Genomic DNA, 22,195 nt, shown 5'->3' with positions numbered 1-22,195 from the left:
CTGGTGGACGTCTTCTTGGGGCGACAGACAGTGGGTTAGTAGGTGTCTTCCCTTTTTCCCTTACCACCCTTCTTCTTTTTCCCCTTTGTAGAGTTAAAAGTAGAAGGTGCAGACTTCGTTCCAGAGGTCGAACCTCTATGGAATGTGCTAGAGGATGAAACAACATTTGCCTCACTCTTCTTCCTCTCCTTACTTTTCAGCAAAGATTGGTAGGTCTGCAACTCGTTGAGGAGAGTTGTAAGGTTATATTTCACTTTGTTAAAAATCACATTACTAACAAAGTGCAGGAAGCTCTCCAGCAAAGAATGCAGGATTATGCTAACCTGGGTGCCCTTATCGATGGTAAACCCATTCAACTCCGCCACATTGAAGTGGACCATAATGTTAAGCACATGTTCACGAACAGAGGTGTCTTCTTCCATTTTAGAGTTGAATATGTACTTAAGAGCCTCATGCATAAGCTGTTTAGACGATTGTCTAAACATCCTCCACAAGGACTCTATGATCTCACGCGCGTAGACCATGGGCTCATGTTTCTTAGCCAAGACTTCAGAAAGACTTGCCAAGATGTAGGCTTGGGCCTTCTCATTTGCCCGTGTCCATCGCTCGTATGTCTCTCGAAAATTTCGAGGACAGACCCTCGTAAAGGTGAACATGAGATCCTCGATGATAAGAATCGTCGTGATCATGTGTTTCCATGTTGAAAAATTATCGTCAGTTAATTTTTTGACGCTAAGCAAAGCTAACATGGTTGTTTCCATTTTGAAAAGTTGTTTCTAAAAATACGAATAAAACTTTATTAGATTTTGCTAAACCACATTTAACCAATTAGTTTTGCAAAACAGTTTCAAGTACCCTAAGTGAAAAACTTCTATTTTATAATGATACCCTAATGAGGTAGGACAAATGCCCTTTCGCTGGGATGAGACATTCTCAACCACTAGGCAGAACCAACTTTTGGAATTGAACCTAATAGCCACCATTCATTCGGTCTAGAACTGTTAACCTTTAACAATTCTGCGTAAGTGTGATCCTTCGCTTTCAGTACCAGAGTCCCATCCTAATGAGCCCACCGTATGGAAGAAGCAGATTAGGATAAGAGACTAAGTTACCTTATCCTCTTACAGGATATCAATTAAAGAAACACAAAACTACCATCATTTAAGTGGACACTCCCAGAGTTCCTCGAGACGATGCATAGTAACTTTATTCAACCCAACAAGGGAGACCGAGGGATATGCTGTCGTACTTTCTGCTCCCACTTACTATGAACACTCTCTCCATCCACCTTGATATTGACCTACCCAAACACCATTCGTTAGGGGGACACGCCAAAGATGCCTTGAGGCCGAGGGTAGATCTCACGGACTATTTAGAAGAAACATGAAAGGTTTAAGTGAAGCATCTCATGCCCCAAGTATCTCCTACTGAATGTTCTACCTAGGGGATCATTAACCTAGACAATCCGGCTACTGATTTTAGTCTAAGTCGTCTTTTTAAAACTATGCTCATAAACAATGTTTGTCTATGAAATATGAACAAGTTAAAGTAGTCACATTTAAACACTTTAATGAACTGTCCTTAACTTGCATGTATGCACCAAATCTATCTAATTCACCTTTCCAGGTAAGTTCCCAGGTAGGGGTGTTACGTTTCCGTCAACTTAAATACCCCAGCCTATATAGAACCCGCCTTAGACAAAAGGTCCCTTATAGATTTGCTACACTTTAATCTTTTATTAGTCAATTTAATCCTATTAAACTGATTAAAAGATTAAAGCCTTAGGGTTGCTAATTATATTAGAACCGTGATCTTATGTCTATGTGATCCAAGATTTAAACATTTTAAAACCATGAATTAAACCTAAGTGAGCGTACATATCTTTCTTATTTATTTTAGTTCTATTTTCTCTTTTAACTTTTAGAAAGAAACAACTAAAAAACCCATTGCACACAACTAGGTGTTTATAATACTTATAAAGTAACCTATGTGTCATGCTTCATGCAATGTCTGGTCATTACTATACATAACTTTTATATACGCGTAATAACCAAGCAAACATGCTTTCATTCACCCTCATACTATAACAATTATAATATAAAGATGATGCATGTCAATGCTTTTTATGCATGCATAAATATAACTCTTAGAATATATGATGCATGAGCATGCTCTTACAAAATTAAATCATGCTTCTCTAAATTATAATATTACAATAAAGAGATGATACATGACCAATGCATAACCTAAGATGGAATTTATATATGTGCATACCATATGACATATACAAAACCACACATCGCATGTATTAAACCAAGGATTAATGGATCGGGATGAGCCTTTACAAAAAATCGGAATGAAATAACCCTATCTATTACGTTTTTCATCGAGCGAACCAGGTCTTGAACTGCTAGGAGGACTCCATCGTTTAGTAAACGTCGAAGATAAATGATCATCCAGTGCGTACTAGACGATAGGTGCAAAAGCTAAACGATCGCTTAGACGACAATGAGGTTGCGAAGCCTGATCGTTTATGCGATTACTTAACGCGGCGAAAGGTAAACGATTTACCGTGCGTTGTTAAGCAATCGTTTAGTTAGTTACTAAGCGATGAAGCTTGCTGAGCTAAACAATCGTCTAGTGTGTGCGCGCGTTAAACGATACGTGAACATCTCATCGTCTACACGACCCAATACTCAACTATTGCTTACCCCATCGTCTACACGACCCGATCAACCCTTAATTGTCTCCTTCCTTGAAGAACTACAACTCTTGCTCCGAACTTCTTCACGAACGACTCAAGACTCAAATTGACTTTGAATTACAAGCTCAATAACGATTAATAATGCCCAAAAATGCAGGGGCCTTTACAATCAATCGAAAATGTAAAAGAATTAAATAAAACTGAGGCTAACATCCCAGAAAACTCCATTAATCCGCACATCCACAACAATTTAATAATTAAACAAAGTAGACATGCACCCACCAAGAATGTATATGTAATTCGTTGCAACAATGGAATTGGAATATCATAACCTGGCTCTGATACCAATTGAAGGAACTCTTAACAAATATCATCCATGAGCATGTTTGGATTTTTCTGATTTCATTGTGATTGAAATACAACACATACATTCTAATAGAAAGTTATGCAAATTAACACTAATTAACGACATGCTTTGATAAATAAAAAACAAGGGAATGAGTTTTCATACCAATTAAAGACTCTCTTCAATCTCAAACTCAAATGCAGCGGATGAACCTCTATGAACTCTATCGCCCAACAAAACAGCCGGCTGCGGCAGCACGATCGTCTACATGAATAGCAACAACACGAACAAGCATGAACAAGTAAGAAGCGGGGACAACATCACCAGTTGGAGCCTTTGGTATTCTCGGAGTGAGAATCCAAAGTGTGGTCTTTGGTGGATTTGGTAGAGGTAGGAGGAAAAACTGATAGTGTAGACGATAAGCAAGTGGGAGAGACAGCTATTGTATAGCAGGGATGCTTATCGTTTAGACAAAGCTACACGATCGTGTAGGTTTTACTAAGCGATCGTCTAGTAAAATGTATACTATCGTTTAGCAAACGCGGCATGCTAGGCGATTGTTTAGGAAAGCTAAGCGATCGTTTAGGGAAAGGCGTTCGATTGTTTAGACACTGATGTGCGATCGTTTAGACGACGAGACTCTATCGTATGGGCTCTCAAGCTAGGCAATCGTTTACGTTTCCACATCGATTGCAATTTTTTCGAACTTCTTTTTTGCCTGAAACAAACTTTCATTTTATTCTTTGGTTACGATAACCGAACACGGCTGCTTCTACTAACGCACGATTGAAGAGAATAATTCAACCAATTATCTCATAATTAACCAATTTAATAATAATAAATGAATATAATCATATTATATTCTTATCCTATAGTTTGATATCATATATCTACTATAGTAATTTCTCCTCCACTTGATATAAATCATATTTATATCTAATTTCCTCCAAAATAATGTATCTCATGCATTTAGCCAATTATATCATATATAATTAACCGGTTCAATTATATTATATATAATCGAACTCTCTCTTGTCAATTTGAACATTTCAAACTGACCTAAACACTGATTCTCGACTTTATCCAAGCTACTTAGGGGACCTAATGGACCTGTGGCTCGAAGCTCCAACAGTATGTGAATAGCTGACTAAACTCTTTAGTCACGAGATCTACCATCCGTTAACTGTCAGACATTCCACTAAAAACCAACAGTTGAACTCTTCTTACACAGATATATTTCTGTGTCCATTGGATATAACCAATCATGAGTATGATGACCCTTCACAAATGCTCGTAAGTACACCTAGACCAATTTATTGTTTTGCCCCTGTAGTTGCATCTCACTTTTTAAATACCACTGATTCCTCTAATGAACAATACAACATAGTCCAACTATGTGTGAACACCTCTCAGGCCAAGAGAAGGTGTGTGACGCCACATCGTTCAAGCCTTAGAATCAGCCCTTAAGGGAGCTATCTATCTACTTACCCCTACTTCGGGGAAGGAGTGAATTCCATCTTGTATAGCTGAGTTTCCAGCTCCCAAATCAGACAAATCCCCAAAATGGTAGGTTTGAATCGACGACCTGACCACTTGCACCCACACAAATCAAAGGACCACCCTCAATGGCAGGATTTCCCAACTCACTTAGGATTGAGGTCATGTTACTTATGGTCATCCTAGTAAAGTAAAGTCTCTATCATGAATGGTGTTATATAACGATACGTTAACACTTCGTGGCCAGGTCTTATACAAACTCTTTGTATAGGACGCCCCCGCTCACATGTCCCCTACACATTGAATAGGATTAAAGCATTTGTGACAAGTCACAACACTTATGACCATTCCACAAAGCGGGCCGCATCCGTAGTGTTACCAGGATAAGACTTTCTTCCTATATCCATATACTATAGACCATTTTGGTTATCATTCAAGACATGATCCACTTGTATGTCACCACATACATGCTTAAGTTACATACAGATAACCAGGGATTTTATGTTTATTGGTTTGTGGTAAAGTAAATAAAACATACAACTCAGCAAATTCAAGATATAAAGTAAAATATCATATATTATACAACACAAGCGTTCGTACAAACTGTTTACAAACTACAAGACACGACACTTTAGGGAATCAACCTCAACAGTTAGAGCACTAAGTTTGAAACTGATAGAATGCTCAAGTCATAGATTAAAGGTGGGATCGTCAAAATTCTCAAGCCGCGTACTAAGATCGAAGCTAATAAGGGGTGGAAGTCAGAGCCGTTAGAGCATAGAGTTGGAAACTGACGGAATGATCAAGTCAAAGACTGAGGCTGGGATCGATGGAATCCTCAGGTCGCATACTAAAATCGAAGCCAATAGGGGGAGAAGATCAGAGCTGTTAGAGCAATAAGTTAGAAACCGATGGAATGCTCGAGTCAAAATTGAGGCTGGGACTGATTGAATCTGATAGCTTGTACAAATACAAGCTATTGTAGCCTTTTACTTAGAATTATGAGGGTTAATGAGCAAAATATGCATTAAAATGACTAAGGATTCATGTGAAAAAATGAGCTTGTGTCGATCAACGCTGAAAATTCTACTAACCCTATATCATGTGTTATCTTACGTCAAAATGTCTATTTTTGTTGTTTTCGCAGAAATTGATCGCATGCGTTGATCCCAAACCATCATAAAGTTGATCGTATGCGTTGATCTTAATGAAGAAAATTTGGTCGCATGAGAAGCGCAGCTACAACGATAGCCACAATGAGAAGATGATCGCGAAGTGGGTGGGATACGTTGATACTCTAGAAAAAACAATCATGAACGCATACCTCAAGAGTATCAAAGAGATAAGATCATGATGACATTTCACCTACTACGACAAGAATGGCAGGGAAAGTGCGAGATTACTAATGTTGTCGGCGTTTGAGCTCTACAAATAGAGCCTTGGAGCCCAAATTTAGAGCATCCGAGACTTTTGCCTTGAGCAGATTCCTGTGATCACAGACGAGAACATGAGCAAGACATTCTTTGAGAGTTCTTCACTTCCACAACTTCCTCCGATTGATGACCGGAGCTTCGCCAGAGATAGAGCTCGAGAGAGACTACTCCATCCATTGCACCACCGACAGCGTTGACACACATCTGATGAAAGCAAGAGATTGCCTACATTTAGCCCTCCACCTTTCTTCTTACCTCTGTGTTGTATTACATTTTGGCTGAAGACATTAATACATTCTGTAATCAATGCATCTTTTTAGTTCCTTCAACATCATTTTCATCATCATCTTCTACTTTACCACCTTTTACTTTCATTGCAATGAGTTAAATGCAAATTGCAAGAGTTATTGCATACTCAATCATGCGACATAGTGATATGATGCATGTAGTAAACCATCGAGAGGTGTGCATTGCGCGAGTATAGTATGTCAATCCTCTTTTCTTAGTGCGAGGCTATCACAATTCTTGTCTATGAGCTGAATAGCTATAACCAACTGCTCTAAAAGGTAAGTAGTGGAACTCACTAAGCAAAGTAAGCAGTGTTCCTAGAGATAGGAATAATCTTATGCTCAATGCAACCATGCGTTATAGAGATATAAGCATGTGGCTAACCATCGAGAGGTGTGCAATGGGTTAGTGTGGCGAGCTGGGATTACCCTTGTGACAAACTTAATGACTTGGTAAAATTTCTCTTCAACTCTACTTCTCCATGCATCTCTTTAGACGTTAACGGTTGTCGCATCTCCGCTAATTCTCATAGACAAACTTTAGTTGCTCAGTCTGTTTAGTTAGGAGTAGAAGTAGCGCATAGTTAATCGACTTCTTTCTCTTTATTTTTATTCACCGACTCAAACACATTACTTTATGAACATCATTTAGTTGCAAGTCCCTGTGTTCGACCTCGGATCATCCCGAGAAACTTACGTTCTCGTTATACTTAGCGAGAGAGCAAGAAAACTTGTGACAAGAACGCATGGTCATCGCATACACGATTAATGCATATTTCATATTCTTCAACTTATTGAACATCGCATGCACCATCAATGCATGATCAATGCCTGACCATCGACGCATAGCAAAATATCAACAAAACCAAAATATTTCTTCCATCAACTCAGACTACGTACTAAGATCGAAACCAATGAGGGGTAGAGATCAAAGCCGTTAGAGCATTGAATTGGAAACCGATGGAAAGCTCAAGTCAAAGACTGAGGCTGGGACTGACGGAATCTTCAGGCCGCATACTGAGATCGAAGCCAATAGGGGGCAAAGATCAGAGTCGTTAGAGCACTGAGTTTGAAACTGACAGAATACTCAAGTCAAAGACTGAGGCTGGGACTGATGGAATCCTCAGGTCGCATACTAAGATCAGATCCAATAGAGTGCTAAGATCCTCAAGGACTTAAGGTAGAATCTTCAGGTCACAGAATAGAATCGGGCTAGCAAGATGAATGTTAAAATTGACCCCCAAGCTACCTTGCGTTTTGTTCATAGCTGCAAAAAAGTGGGGGGAGGGGGGGTTGGGTTGGGTGGGGAGGTGCAAGTTAGTAAACTAAAATATATACGATTTAAAATGTAAAAAAATAGTGATAGAAAATTTAAAGGGGGATTTGTTAAAAAAAAATTGAATTAAATGGAATCAAATTGCGTTTTGTTCATAACCGCGGATTAAAAGGCAATTTCCTAATTTTTATTTTGAACTTTCTCATCTAGGGACATTTCAAAAGTGAGTAAGGAGCCAAATAATTTGTCTACTCTCAACTTTGTTATATCTTGAACTTCCTCAATAGTAGTGACTTTTATGTAAAATATCTTGGGTAGAGATCTATGTACCTTTCTGACAAGTTTTTCTTCTAGAATCTTTTCTCCGAGAGCAAACGACTCATTTGCAAGAAAACGTACATTAAATTCAGTAATGGATTCTTCATCGTGCATTTTAAGATGCTCAAACTTTGATACCATCAACTGCAACCTGGACATCTTTACTTTAGATGTTCCCTAATGAGCAACAGACAATATGTCCCACGTTTCCTTAGTTGAGACACAAATGTTAATTAATCTGAATATGTTACGATTTACACCATTGAATATGGCATTCAAGGCACGAGAATTTCCCAAAGAGTCTTCATCTTCTTCTCTAGACCACTAAGATCCTGAATTCAAAATTTCCTTTCCATCATCAGTTTTGATGGTAGGATGAGTCCATCCGGATACAACAACCTTCCAAGTTTTTCTATCAATAGACTTCAAAAAGGCAGTCATTCGAGCTTTCCAGTAAGAATAGTTTGTTCCATCAAGAACAAGTGGATGGGTGGTAGAGCCTCCTTCTTTGATTCTTTCCATGATCAAAGCACCTGAGATAAAGGTGAGTCACTCTAATACCAATTGAAAAAGAGCTAGGTGACTCATTATTCAATATATAGATCTTAAATAGAAAGCACTGACAACAACTGTAACAACAAAAAATACCAACAATAAGTAAACAAGTAAAAGTACACAGTAGTTAGTAACCCAGTTTGGTGATGACCATCTACGTCTAGGGGGCAGAAAGCCTAGGAAAGATAATCCATTAATATTAAAGAGTTAAGTAATTTATAGCATAGTACTTATCTGTAATACAACAACTACTACAGTGGCTCACGTAGAGCTTAACTCACACTGCACCTAGGCTCCCCTTAGATGTGAGACTCCCTCCCAACTAAACTTAGGCTCCCCTTAAGTATGTTAATATTAGCATCTGACACTTCAGCACCTGACAGTGTGTGAGACTCCTCTCAACTTGAATATCTTCCTCTTGGACCAGTAAACTCCCTTCACTGAAAACGCTTAGGTCCCCCTAAGACAAAGAATTCCTTCTCTGAAGTTAAGTTTTAGGCTTCCCATAAGACTAAGAATCCCTTCTTTGTTAGCAATGGGTTAGGCTCCCCTTAAGACTATAAAACTTTTCAAAATGTTTCACTCAATAGATGGATAACATGCAGAGTGAGCAAACGAGCAAGAACATGATGTAGAATTGTTTGGTCGAAGTACAGAAAAACGTCTTTCTCAATTACAAAAATGTGGCAATCCTAAACGGTCTACAAAACTCACTTTAAATAAACACACCCAATAAAGAAAATAAGCCTTCATTAGGAATAAAAAGTTGTAACACCTGGACTCTCACAAGATTCCTTAGGTTGAGAGAAGAACTCATATTTAAAACCTTGGAAGGAAAAAAAGTTTGGCTAAGTCCCTAAACTATGCCTTGGAGTTAAGAATACTTGATGGGAACCTAAGCTGGAAATTTGAAGGGTAGAATTTTGGCTAAGTGTCTGAACTATGCTTTAGAGGGAACATTGGCACTTAGAAAAAATTTTAAGTGTTAGGACCATGTGGTTAGAAGTGAAGTATGTGTTTATCTACAAAAGAAGAGGATAAAAAAAGTTTGGTCAAGTATTGAGAGAAAAATGTTGGAATTCAAGAATTGAAAGCATAGTAGATTGGAGTCAGAATTTTGGTTAAGTGTTTAAACTATGCTTTGGGCCTAGAAAAGCTTAAGGGCATGAGTTGGCCTAAAAGCAGCAAAATTTAGCTAAGTATTAAAAATGAAGATTGGAAGCATAGTTGAGCATTTAGGAGGGATAAATGTGCCTAAACACTTAGGAGAAAATGAAGCCATGCATTTGAACCTTGAGAGGGGAAGTTTGAACTTATAGCATGGTCAAAAAATTGGCTTAGTGTTAATGGCAGGAGTTGAACGCATAGTTTAGTCCATAGGGGGAAGAATTGGTTAAGTGTTGGACAACCATGCATTGAACTTTGCACGACAAAGTGAGAAAATAGGGTTGGATGCGTAGTGTGAGAGTGGTGAACGCATGGTGTGTTAAAGCTGAAAATTTGGCTAAGTGTTGAAAGTGAGAGTTTGATGCATAGCCACTAGAGAAGTTGAAATGTGACTAAAGTGTTTAGACTATAGTTTGGAGGGAGTTAAGAGACTTAGGAGAACCTTCAACTGGTGAAATTAGGTGTGCAAAAGTTGAGTAGGAGTGGAACACATGGAACATTTAGGGTTGAAAATTTGACTAAGTGTTGGACAGCTTGTTGGACACACACCATAGTAGGGGCATGTTGGATGCCTAGGGTGTGGAAAATGGAGTGTTTGGACGCATGCTTGATAAATGGACACGTTTGGACGCATGATGGGTGAAGATTTAGGTTATGCATACACTAGTTTGACCAAATTTCTAAGGAGGAGGTTGCTAACTCGGAGGTGGACACCTTAGGAAGTTAAGTAACAACATGACGTAAATTTGACTAAGTGTCAAAGCATGAGGTGGATGCCTAAGGTACCTTGAGGAGCATGCAAAGTGTTGGAATGAAACTTCAGAGGGTAGCATGAGTTGACCTAAGGTAGGTGAAGAAACCTAGCCTTTCATGCAAGTAGGAGGTGTCAAAGGCTAAGTGTTGGACCTTGCATGAAGAAGACACTTGGATCTTCTTTAAGTAGGTGGTGTCATGCATTGGTGCCTTGAGGGGATGATGAGGATGGTTTTCTAAGGCCTATAAATATCCCAAAGGAGCCTCATTCCCCATGAAAAGTCAAAGCTCTCTAAAGAGGACTTAAAAGGGGGAGTATTGGAGAGAATTAGGGTTTTGGAGGAAGAGCATGCGTTGGAGTAGACCAACCATGCATCCATGAAGTAGTTCAGGCGTCCATCTGAGTCTGTGATGATGAGTTAGGAAGGTAGCCCATGCGTCCAAGATGGTGTACCACGCGTCCGACTGGCCTAGGGAGCCAACCATGCGTCCAACTGGTGCTAAGGAAGGCTATCATGCATCCACAGTGGTTCTGAGTTGATCCAAATCCTGTTTTAATGTCCGTTGGAGTTGGTAAGCTATGTTTAGGGCCAATAAGGTATTCTAAATTTATTCTAGCCCTAAACACGAGTTTCTAAGCTAACTTTGAGCTAAGTGGAGGCTCAAGATTCCAAAGGAAACAAGGAAACTAGAAGGCTTGGAAAGTAAAAGAACCTCTGCTAAGTAAACTGTGAGTGGTATTCCTTTATGGTCCTAAGTATATCTTTTTAAATTCTAAGTTTATGTTGTTGAATGAGTAGCTTGAATGAGGATTAAAGTATGACGCACGGGATGGTATGGGGGTTAGAAGACCTAGTTCCTGAGCCTGTGGCAGAACCTCGTATGAGATGGTCAGAGAGCTGACGGGTTTAACTTTTGAGCCCATAAGAGGGGATCTATGTACACATAGGAGACATAGTAGTAATAATATGAGGAATATATTTAACTATCTACTGTGTGTGTAGGTAGAATAGAGAAATACTCGTTTGAGCTTGGGATTTGAGTAGTAACCTCGCTTTATGGATATGCTATTTGAGCTATTTATCTTTATGGGTTGAAAGAGACCCTGTAAGTTGTTTACCACTCACTGAGCTTCTTGAAGCTCATTCTTTTCTTTTATGTTTTCCTTCCTAGATAGCAGAAGACCATGAGTTCCAAGGTGCTACTAAGGTCAAGATCTGTCACACTGTAGCCACACTTCCGAGCTTAGCTACTATTATGAGTTTTTGTAGTTAAGAATCTGGAATTACCCAGTTGAGTTGAGAATTGTGAAAACTTTGTATCTGTTGTGATAAAAATAAGTTTAGCCAAGAGTTGTTGCTTAATCATTTAGCTCGAGTTTAGTAAGCAAAACAGGTTTAGATTGACAGTAGGTATCACAAAATGGTGGTATCTACCATCCTTACGCCTCTTTTTGGGTTCAAGATGTGAGCTCGAGAGGAGGTGTGACAAAAACTACACTTAAAAAAGGAATAAATCGATACTAAATATCACACCCGGATATTTCTAAACATGGAAAATATTCTGCAGGAAAATACTCTGATGTCACAATTGGATGTTAATACTTTATTTGAGATATCTGCAGAACCACTACATTAGAGAAAATTATACCGCCAACAAATCAAATCTCCAACAATTTTAAAAAAGATAAATTATATAAGCAGTAATAATATAAACAAAAAAATGCATGAAATAAAAAAAATAGGTAAACCGTGATAAGAATACAAATATTTAAATATATAGAAAAATTGAAAAAGAATTAGATAAAACTGAATCAATTCGAAAAAGGAAGGTTACATAAAATTGAATTTGATAACAAGATATATAAACAAATCGAAAAGAATAAGATAAAATCGAAATTGATAAGAAAAATGTATAAATAATCGAAAAAGGATGGGATAAAATCGAATATGATAACAAAAGATAGATTTTGATAGATATTCATGGAGAAAATTCAGAAATATACAAAATTCTGTTATAATAACGAATCAGGAAAACAATGATAGTTAAAATTTCATAAATTTACAGTACAATTACACTGTATGTAAGTGTATGTTAGTTAATTAGTAAAAACTGATATAAATATAACTACAATAATATGATAAGTGCTAAAACTGATAAAAAAATCGAAGAATCCGACGTTGGAATTAAATATGTTAATAATAATCTAATAAGTTAACAAAAAAATTAAAAAGATAATGTAAATTTAAAGATTTACAATAAATTGAAATTTAAATGGAGAGAGAAAGATTGAGAGATTGATTTTATTTTTTTTAATGGATTCGAAAAATAGTTATAGAAATCCAATATGAAGAAAAACTATCAATTCAAATTTCAAATTTCAAATTGGGCAAAAAATGTGCCACTTCTTTGTCTAACGTCTGTAGGGTTCAAAACTAATAACCTGATTCAGGTTATACCAATTACACTATATCCAATATTTTTTATGGAAGACCATATGAAGGGCAAACGGGATATTATAAAAAGTGGTCTCACGTGAGTGACATACTTTTTACCAAAAATCTTATTATTTCCGGAGTTTAGCTAAACTATTATTGGCAAACACAATGTACCTTTTAAATTTAGTATATAACTTTTATGTGTGGGACACCTACAATGTATTTTAACATTTTTTTTTAAAATTCTTTAATTTAACTTTAAAACATTTATGGACGGTGCGTGTATTTTAGGGTTTTTTTTTTATTTTTAAATTTCTATACTATGAGAGAAAATTAATTCAGATTATTAAACTTTGAAATTGTTTCACTTAAAATAATCTTAAACGATATAATTTATAAACTTTTAGGAGTGAATCAATTTCAGCATTTTATCGAGTTTCATTTCAATCTCAGTCATATGTATTAGAGAAAATTCTCAAATTAAATAATTGGCATTAGTGATAGTTTTTAAATAGAATCAAGTAAACATAATTATAAATTATAATAATTTCTTTTATATAATTTTCACATTAACGAAAATTTTAAATATAATAATATTTTTATTGTAAATCAGGTTACTATTATTTTATGAAAGAATGTTTTATTTTTAATGCCACTGTTAATCTACAATTTTTTTAAAAAATAATTATATTGTAAAAAAAGTACTTGGTTAGTTTCGTAATTATTTCTTCAATATTTTCTCCTCTAAACTTTATCATTAGAATTGTTCTAAAACATATTTTCCACCAAAAAAAAAAAAAAACTAAAACTTGGAGTTTATAAAAAGTACAATTAGATTCTAGGTTAAGAACTTGGTCAAACTCGACATACTGATCTATTATTTTCAAATTTAACTAAAATCGTATACTTATTTATAGTAAACATTTATTTAACTAAAAGTTTCATTAAAAAAATCAATACATTTTAGAAAAGATTAAAGGTGATTAAAGATAATTAGAGAGATTATATATATATATATATAACCATTTAAAAGAGTTAATAGACAAAAACAATACACTCAAAAGAGCTAACAAACCAACAAGGAAAAAAACCAATTAATACACAATAAAAAATGCATACACACAAATCAAGAATAAATATTTAAAGAAAAAAAATCTCAGATCGCACGACATAACTAATGAAAATAAGATGTACATTGGAGAGATTTTTTTGGTCCAACTCAAAAGTTCATGTTGGTCGGATTGGCTATCCGAATGACCCGAATAAGGTCTCCAACCCAACCTAACCCTAAAATTCAAGTTGGATTGAGTTGGGTTGTTGAATTATTTATTATTTATTTTTTAATTACATTTTTTATTAACTTAAAATACCTAAATTTGTGTACAACACATACTAAAAATTAAAATTTCATGAAACTCAAATGTTAATATCAAAATCTAAGAAATCTATTATAAACTTCATACAAACATCGATAAAAATATATGTGAGTTATAATATTGGGTTGTTTTCAATATAGGAAAATGAACTAAAATATTTACAAAATATAGCAAAATTTCAAAATCTATCCAAATCTATTCGGTTCAGTCTACTATTAATAGATCCTGAAATTTTGCTTCATTTTGTATATTAAAAATTCATATTGGATTGGATCAATCGAATTTTTAAAAGGTAATTCAAATTCAACTTAATTAAAAAAAATAAAAAAATTCAACCCAATTTAACCTAACCATCAAAACCAACCTAATCTAATCCTTATAATTTGGGTTGGTAGTGCTAATTGTATGGATCTCGGAACATTCTGGCTTTTGATCCCAACGCAAAATTGTTGTACTTTTTGCAAAAAAAAAATAAAAAAACATTTCCCAATGCTCTAATCGTACGGGAAAGGACGGTCCGTAGCATTTTCAATATTTTCCCATAAGGAGATAACTAAATTCATTATTCACACACCTTGGGACCCACCAACTGTCGGCGTGTCTATTTCTGATTGGTTTTAACTGACGTAAAATATTGATATAAATATGACAGTTTTTGTCGCAGAAAAAGTTCGGTGATCGAATTGCAAAACCGCATCACATCACCGAGGAAAAGGAAGAGGAAAAGAAAACTCTAATTCAAGGGAAAAAAAACCAACTGAAAACGACAATATCAGAATCGAATTGCGAAATTTCGATCCCTATTTCTTTTGATTCTGCACTGTTCTTCGAGTCTTGTTTTGAGATTTTCAGTTTTCCCCTGGTTCATCTGATTTAATTTCCTCCGATGAATTTCTCAGTTTAGTGATGATTTTCTCTCTCTTCTCTCTCTCTTGCTGCTTTTTGATAATGTTAGGTATCAAGCATACGGCATGCGCATAATTAGAAGCTGGAATTGTGAGGATCATCATTTTTCATCAATTGCATTATTGAATTTTACGTTATGTGTTAGGTTGTAATCCTGTGATTCCCGAAATCTCTGTTGTCGCCGTTGGGGAAGTGATTCTACAGTGCATATTCTTTAAATTTTTTTTGTTTGTTGAATTTGATGCTTTCTAGGCAGTTCATAGTTTCCTGAAATGTGCATGTGTGAAAGTCATTGCGTGAAAAATGATCAGCGATGCTTAATATAGTTGAGATTGGAGAAAACAAGGTGGCTTAACTCCTGACAGTGCGAAGTAAAGTAATTGTTTTCTTCTTCTCGACCTGATTCTATCAGATGGCATGGGGGAAAATCTACAGAAGAAGAATTAAAGTTTTTACCCTGGCTTTAGTGATGTACCTGGATTATAAGGCAAAGTTCCCTCATCCCTCATCCCTGTTTACCTCTCCACTGTTTTCTTCAAGCAAGAAACAAATTCACCTGCTTATATTTGTTTTTTTTTTTTTTTTTTTTTTTTTTTAAATAATTAATAATTTATTAATTTTAATTTTGTGGGTATTTCTGAAGGCATTACAAAAAAGAGAGAAGTGGATTAGCAAATCTAAAAATCCAGCCTTATGGGAAGAAGCACATGAGCGTAATGCAAAGCGTGCATTGAGTTTGATGATAGAGCTGGAAGGGCTGTGGGTGAAATTTGGACAGTATTTATCTACTCGAGCAGATGTTGTCCCTGATGCTTACATACGCGTCCTCAAACAGCTACAAGACTCTCTCTCTCCTCGTCCTTTACAAGAGGTTATCTTTTATGCTTTTTATTTTTGTGAACGAGAAGAAAATTAATTAATTGATCATAGATTGATAAATGAGATAGACCTTTAATAGCTACTGTGCTTATTCCAATCACAATATGATGGAGGTAGGATGTGAATCCCTAGGTTAATCCATTTTACCCTCATTTGTGTGTGAGTCCTAGATAAATATGGTCCTTCTCATGTATTCTACACATCTTTATCATTCTAATAAGATTCATAAACTTGATTTTTGGAGAATTATCTCCTTTGGTCCTTTTAGGTTACGTCACAATTTCTCAATTAAACATGCTTCATTTCTCTTTTAGTTAATTGTTAATATTCATTCGCCTGCCTTATAAATCTTTGCCTGCAAAAAGTCTTCGAACATTTCAAATCCTTGATGCGAATGTACAGTTCCTTATCATGAGATGGTGAGGAAGTTATATCTTCTTCAATTCTTTTTAAATCTTGCCATGTTTGTGGCAGGCTAAACCTCAGAAGCTTATAGCATTGTTTCTCAGATTTCTAATTGGCATGTTCGTTATACTTCTTTCCATTACAGTTTCGCCAGACCATACATAAAGAGTTGGGGAAACGAATCACTGATATATTTGCAAACTTTGTGGAAGCACCCCTAGTAACTGCATCTGTAAGATCTTAAATCTTACCCTAACAGTTGTTACTTGTAGAATACAGTTGAGTCACTAGAGTAGGTTCTCAACCAGTAGATATTTTATTTCAGGTGTAGGATTTCCAAGTTTGAAAATTCCCTTATTTATCGCATTTGATTCTGTTAGATAGCCCAAGTGCACCGAGCAACTTTGCTTGATGGAAGGGAGGTGGTTATCAAAGTGCAACACGATGGCATAAAGGCAGTTATATTGGAGGTTAGTATGTTCTATAGACTTTAAGATGTTTGATCAAGACATTTGATGAGCCTTCTGTCTGATTAATAAGCATATGATGACTATTTTCAGGACTTGAAGAATGCAAAGGCGGTTGTTGATTGGATAGCCGAAGTGTGACCTTAATCCCCTTATAGATGAATGGTGCCGAGAGACTCTCAAAGAACTCGACTTCAATCTTGAAGCTGGTATGCCTTTTGAACTTACTGTAAAAGACACTTAGCCTATCGTTGCTGAGTGAAGGATTACGTTACCCAGCATTTCAGCTTATCATGAGTTTGGCACCCAACCATGGTTTTATATTGTTTAGTGAAACAATGCATCTTCTTCCAGTACGCCAATAGATTGCTTCTTCTGTTATTATCTATATATTGCACTGTAACCTAAATTCCTAATTGGCCAAACTCATTATTATAGTTTACTTCCGTGCATCTGTTCAATTCCAGGTCATGGCGTTTATTTAAAATTAAAGCCACCTAATTCATTATTTCCTTTGCCTCTTTTTTTTCCCCTTTTCTTTTAAATTATTTATTTATTTCATTTTGTAGAGAACACCAGGACGGTGTCTAGAAATCTTGGCTACTCGGATGACAATAAAGGCCTTGGGAATGTAAATGTTTTTATTCCGGAAGTTGTTCAGGCAATTTTCCTACCTTATAATATCATATTTTCTAGAATGCCTGGTTACTATTGAATCAGCATATCGTCACGGTTATAATTAAGAATGTAGCACTATTTGAAAGTAATTTGTATGATAATTTTAGGGAAGTTATTTCAAATGGTAAAACGGTTGAAAATATTTATAAGATATAGAAAAATTTTAGAATTATCAATGATAGACGTTGATAGTATCTATTAATATTTTGTAAATATTTTGATTCATTTTTCTATTTTAAAAACAACCCATAATTTTTTTATTTATTACAATATTAAGAGGCCAACATAAATGACAAATGAAAATATTTTATCGGTCAAGAGCTGAAGAACTATTGAGGAACTTCGTCAATAACAACTTGTTTGAGATAAAGATTAGTAAAATTAGAAAGGTAGATTGCCGATCCGAGTTGCTCTCAGGTCGACAGTTTGTTCTTCCACCCAGCATTTGCTAGACTGAACAAAAAAAAAAAAAAATTTGAAAAGTAAGTTCTATTGTTGTAAGCTAGAAACGTTAATCATGTTGAAGGTTTCCCAATTGCTTTTTTAGCTTATTTGAAAATTTTTCAAAGAATATATACACATCTATGCCACGCAACTCTACAACATAAAAGTCATTATCTTAAGGATTGATCTTTGCTCATAACTTAGCAACATGTTTAACACTTAGTGTATTTTCTAAGCATTTGGAATGGAGAAGTTATTGCTTATGTAGTTCCGCATATGCATAAAAGATTAGGCTGCTTATATACTTAGCTGTTGTTCTGTGTTTCTGTGGCAGTCAACAGAGAGGGTTCTAATTTTCGAGTATATGGACGGCATACGTTTAAATGACTCTGCTAGTCTGGAAGCATATGGTATTGACAAACAAAAAATTGTTGAAGAAATCACACGGGCTTATGCACACCAAATTTATGTTGATGGATTTTTCAATGGCGATCCCCATCCTGGTACTTGATCATATATGTGCAGTCATTTTAATGTAAATAAATGTAAATTAATTTTTTAAAAAAATAGCAGTAGAAGATTTGTTTCTGGTAAATAATTCATTCAACCTTGGAATTAGGCAATGCCCAATCATTTTGTAGTTCATAATATAAATGAATTTGTATCTTGTAAGAAAATGTTTGAGGGTAGATGTGAAAAGACCAAATTAATTATATATATATATATATATTAATTTTCAAGACGAACATTCTCAGGAGTTGTTGGGGGTGTACTTTTAAGAACTATTTCAGAGATTAACCAAACTGTTTTAAATTCTTTTCAATTTTAGCAAATGCATAGATAGTTATCTTATCTTATTTTATTTTCATTTGTTTTTTCTCCATAATATTTTAAAATAGTAACGTGTATCAAGTTATGTTCACAAAATAATGATTTACTCTATATGAATAGTAAATTTAACAAAGAAAAGAAAGCAATGAAAACATGTCAATACATTTCTTTGTTTCATGACGTTTCTGTAATGAATCTGTAATTAGAACTTACCAAACAAGGTAGTTTTTTACGTTGCTAAAAGAAGTTTCTAATCATGCTATCTAAACGTCCTCAGAAATTCAGAAAGCTGAATAAGTACAAGAATCATAAGACTGGCTTTATGGAAATGTTAAGGATGTAACCAACCCAGTACAATAGTTGCTTTAGTGCCTTCTTTGGTTCTTTGTGCAGGGAATTTTCTCATCAGCAAGGAACCTCCTCATCGTCCAATTTTGCTCGACTTTGGGCTTACAAAGAAGTTACCGAACACCATGAAACTAGCACTCGCAAAAATGTTTTTGGCAGCTGCAGAGGTTTGTATGGCATTATTATTTGGGTAAAATATAAACAAAATTAGACCACAAATCTATGATTTCCTTCACATTTATCTTTTTAACATTTGATCCTTTTGTTTAGTTTAAATACAATTGTCAATTTAAAGTTTGATCCATGCCACTCTCTTCTTAAGTGCAACATTGCAAGATTGTAGACTTACCAATGTTGAAACTATGACTACACAGTTTATTTAATATTTAAAACATCATCATCAATAGTAAATTACATGTTATAAACAGTAAACTGTCTGCATTTTACTCTTCAAATGTTGACAGTGTTTTGGTTTTACAAGCTTATTTGATCAGTTTACTGTCAGTATGGTTGTTAATAACATAGCTCCCTTCTTACAGCCACAAAAACCAATCATATCCCCCTCGATTATTTAGTTCACAATTGTATTTATCTAGTTATCGCCTAAAGTATATCTTAGACAACTGAAGCATTCATGTCTGTTTATGTGCTCAAATTTCTTATTTTCCCTTAACTATTTGTTTATCGAACCGTATAATTACCCCCTCGATGCAGCTTTCTATAGTATTAATTTATTATTGTTATTGTAGGACATCTAGTTTGGTAAGAAAATTATTTGGTTTGTTGTTCTTCGTGGACCCTTAGTTCACACCATTTTCTTTGAATATGGTAACGGTTTGTAAACAGCTTCTTTGATAGCGTGACCATGTTGCTCTTCTATCCTCCTTTGCTGAAATGGGATTTAAGTTTAATCTTGATATGCCGGTGCAAGCAATGTCTGCGGCAATTGCATTCTTTCAAGCAACTCCTGCAAAAAAAATCGCAAGTGCATGCCAAGCTCTTGAGAGTCATGATTATCTCTGATGTTTCTTACAGATTTTCATTCTCTGATATATTTGGTTGAAAATAGAATATTTGCCCTAGGGACATTTTTGTCTTTTCATGTGTACCCTAGGGTTTCAACTTTTTCTATTTAAATTGTAGCCTCCGGGCATTATTCTGTATCACATTATTATAATAAAAGTTCTCTGCACTGTAGTTTTTCCTCCCTATACTAGGATTTTCCACGTAACAAGTGTGTGCCATTTCTCTTCTCTTTACTTTTCATCATGGTATCAGAGTGAGATGAAACCTTGGCCACCATTGAGAAAAACCCAACAGGAGAATTGCAAGGGCCATCTGGCACTATGACTACAGAAATCGAAGTTGTCGTTCAAACAGCCATGGAACAGTATTTTCAGATGATGATGCCCCAGTTTCAGGAGATGATTGGATCAGCCATTAACAAGCTGCACAGATCAAGATTCGGATCACACCACCAACCGCACGGGTCTGCTGCTTCTGGCCCTAGTCAGCTGCACGAACAAATCAGATCTCCAACCTCAGCGTCCTATGGAGACGATCGAAATACCTAGCAGCCCTCGGTCGAGTCCAAGCCGCACGCGTCAGATGATCAGCTTCCTCCAACGCCGATCCTAGCCGCCGGTGTTGACGCCCAGCCGTACGCTGTTCCAGACGCACGCGATGCCCAGCCGCACGTGATTCCACCTGTTCCAGCCGCCAGATTTGATACCCAGCTGCGTGAGTCAGCGCCGATCCCAGCCACGAGCTTCGATCTCTCAAGCCATGTTCTCAAGCTGTCGTCGCATATGGCTGTCGGAATCTCTCACAATTCTTTCCAATCGAGCGGTTCTAATTCTTTCCAGCCAAGCAGATCTGATTACGTTCAGGAACAGTTGGCCCCGTTGTAGCTTTAGATTAAATAGCAGAATGAGTCAATATAGCAACAGATGGCCAGTCTTGGAAAGGCTTTTGGAACTACGTCAAATGGTCGAGGAGAAATTTCTAATTGCCCAGCTTATTTAGGAAGCCCGGTAACTTATTTCCCTACTTTATCTACAGCTCAATTATTTTATGGAAATCCTGCTAATTGTATTGTAGGAGAGAAATTAAATGGCCATAATTATTTTTCTTAGTCCCAATCTGTGAGAATGGCTCTCGAGGGTCGCCATAAGTTTAGGTATTTGACTGGCGAAATACCAAAACCTAGACAAGGCGACCCTCGGGAACGCATATGGAAAGGAGAGGATTCTCTACTCCGATCTATGTTAGTAGGGAGTATGGAACCCCAAATTAGAACACCACTGTTGTATGCTGCTACTGCAAGGGATATTTAGGAGGCTGTGAAAAAGTTGTACTCTAAACAACAAAATGGAGCTCGACTATATGTGCTCCGTAAACAAGTCCATGAATGTAAATAGGGGACCATGGATGTCATAGCTTACTTCAATAAGCTGTCTGTGATTTGGCAAGAGATGGATTTATGTCGAGAGTTGAATTGGAGCTGTTTGTCTGGAGGAGTTTTGCACTATCAGTTCGAAGAGATAAACTGGGTCTATGATTTTTTGGCAGGGCTTAATCCAAAATTTGATGCTGTGCGAAGTCAAATTCTGGGAACTCGTTCAGTACCCTCTTTGATGGAAGTGTGTTCTGAAATTCGTCTTGAGGAAGATAGGTCTAGTGTCATGAATAATCCAGTAATTCAATCAACAGATTCTATTGCGTTTAAAGTGTCAGGAACTGACAAACAAAATGGAAAAGTACCTCTGGTCTGTGAACACTATAAGAAGCCCTGGCACACTAAAGAGCAATGCTGGAAGCTATATGGTCGTCCTCCAAATGGTAAAAGATGACAATCAGGACCTAGACGAGCATTAGCAAGTGAATCGACAGCTGGTCATCAACCACAGAATCAGGAGACGAGTCAGAATGGCTCTAGTACAATGGGTGTCAGTGCAATCGCACAATCAGGTACATATCACTCTTGTGGCCTTATTAGTATAAATGGTAGAAAACCATGGATTCTAGACTCAGGAGCTACGGACCATCTAACTGGCACGTCCGAACAGTTCTTGTCTTATTACCCGA

At 36.2% G+C, this 22,195-nt stretch overlaps 1 protein-coding gene and 1 pseudogene across 2 annotated transcripts; both read left to right on the top strand.

Moving 5' to 3' along the window:
* The first annotated feature begins 14,832 nt into the window (after nt 1-14,832).
* Nucleotides 14,833-20,319, top strand: LOC120084857 (uncharacterized; annotated as a pseudogene). The gene is made up of 10 exons (XR_016531776.1): nt 14,833-15,048; nt 15,469-15,543; nt 15,700-15,927; nt 16,486-16,572; nt 16,721-16,810; nt 16,901-17,016; nt 17,377-17,468; nt 18,264-18,432; nt 19,154-19,275; nt 19,955-20,319. The product of XR_016531776.1 is annotated as an uncharacterized LOC120084857 (transcript).
* Nucleotides 20,320-21,534: 1,215 nt separating this feature from the next.
* On the top strand, nt 21,535-21,960 carry LOC150034059 (uncharacterized). Its single transcript, XM_090317203.1, has one exon. It carries the CDS (start codon nt 21,535-21,537, stop codon nt 21,958-21,960), a length of 426 nt encoding a protein of 141 aa, XP_090173329.1.
* The last annotated feature ends 235 nt before the right edge of the window (nt 21,961-22,195 follow it).

The sequence above is a fragment of the Benincasa hispida genome, chromosome 9 (genome assembly GCF_027475165.1).
Source record: "Benincasa hispida cultivar pf3 chromosome 9, pf3_genome.v1.1, whole genome shotgun sequence".
In the NCBI taxonomy this organism is placed as follows: domain Eukaryota; kingdom Viridiplantae; phylum Streptophyta; class Magnoliopsida; order Cucurbitales; family Cucurbitaceae; genus Benincasa; species Benincasa hispida.
This window is presented reverse-complemented; position numbering and strand designations above follow the sequence as displayed.

Bases quoted from the DNA above. Each gene is read 5' to 3' on its own strand.
- LOC150034059 (XM_090317203.1), top strand. From the start codon at position 21,535: ATGGATGTCATAGCTTACTTCAATAAGCTGTCTGTGATTTGGCAAGAG.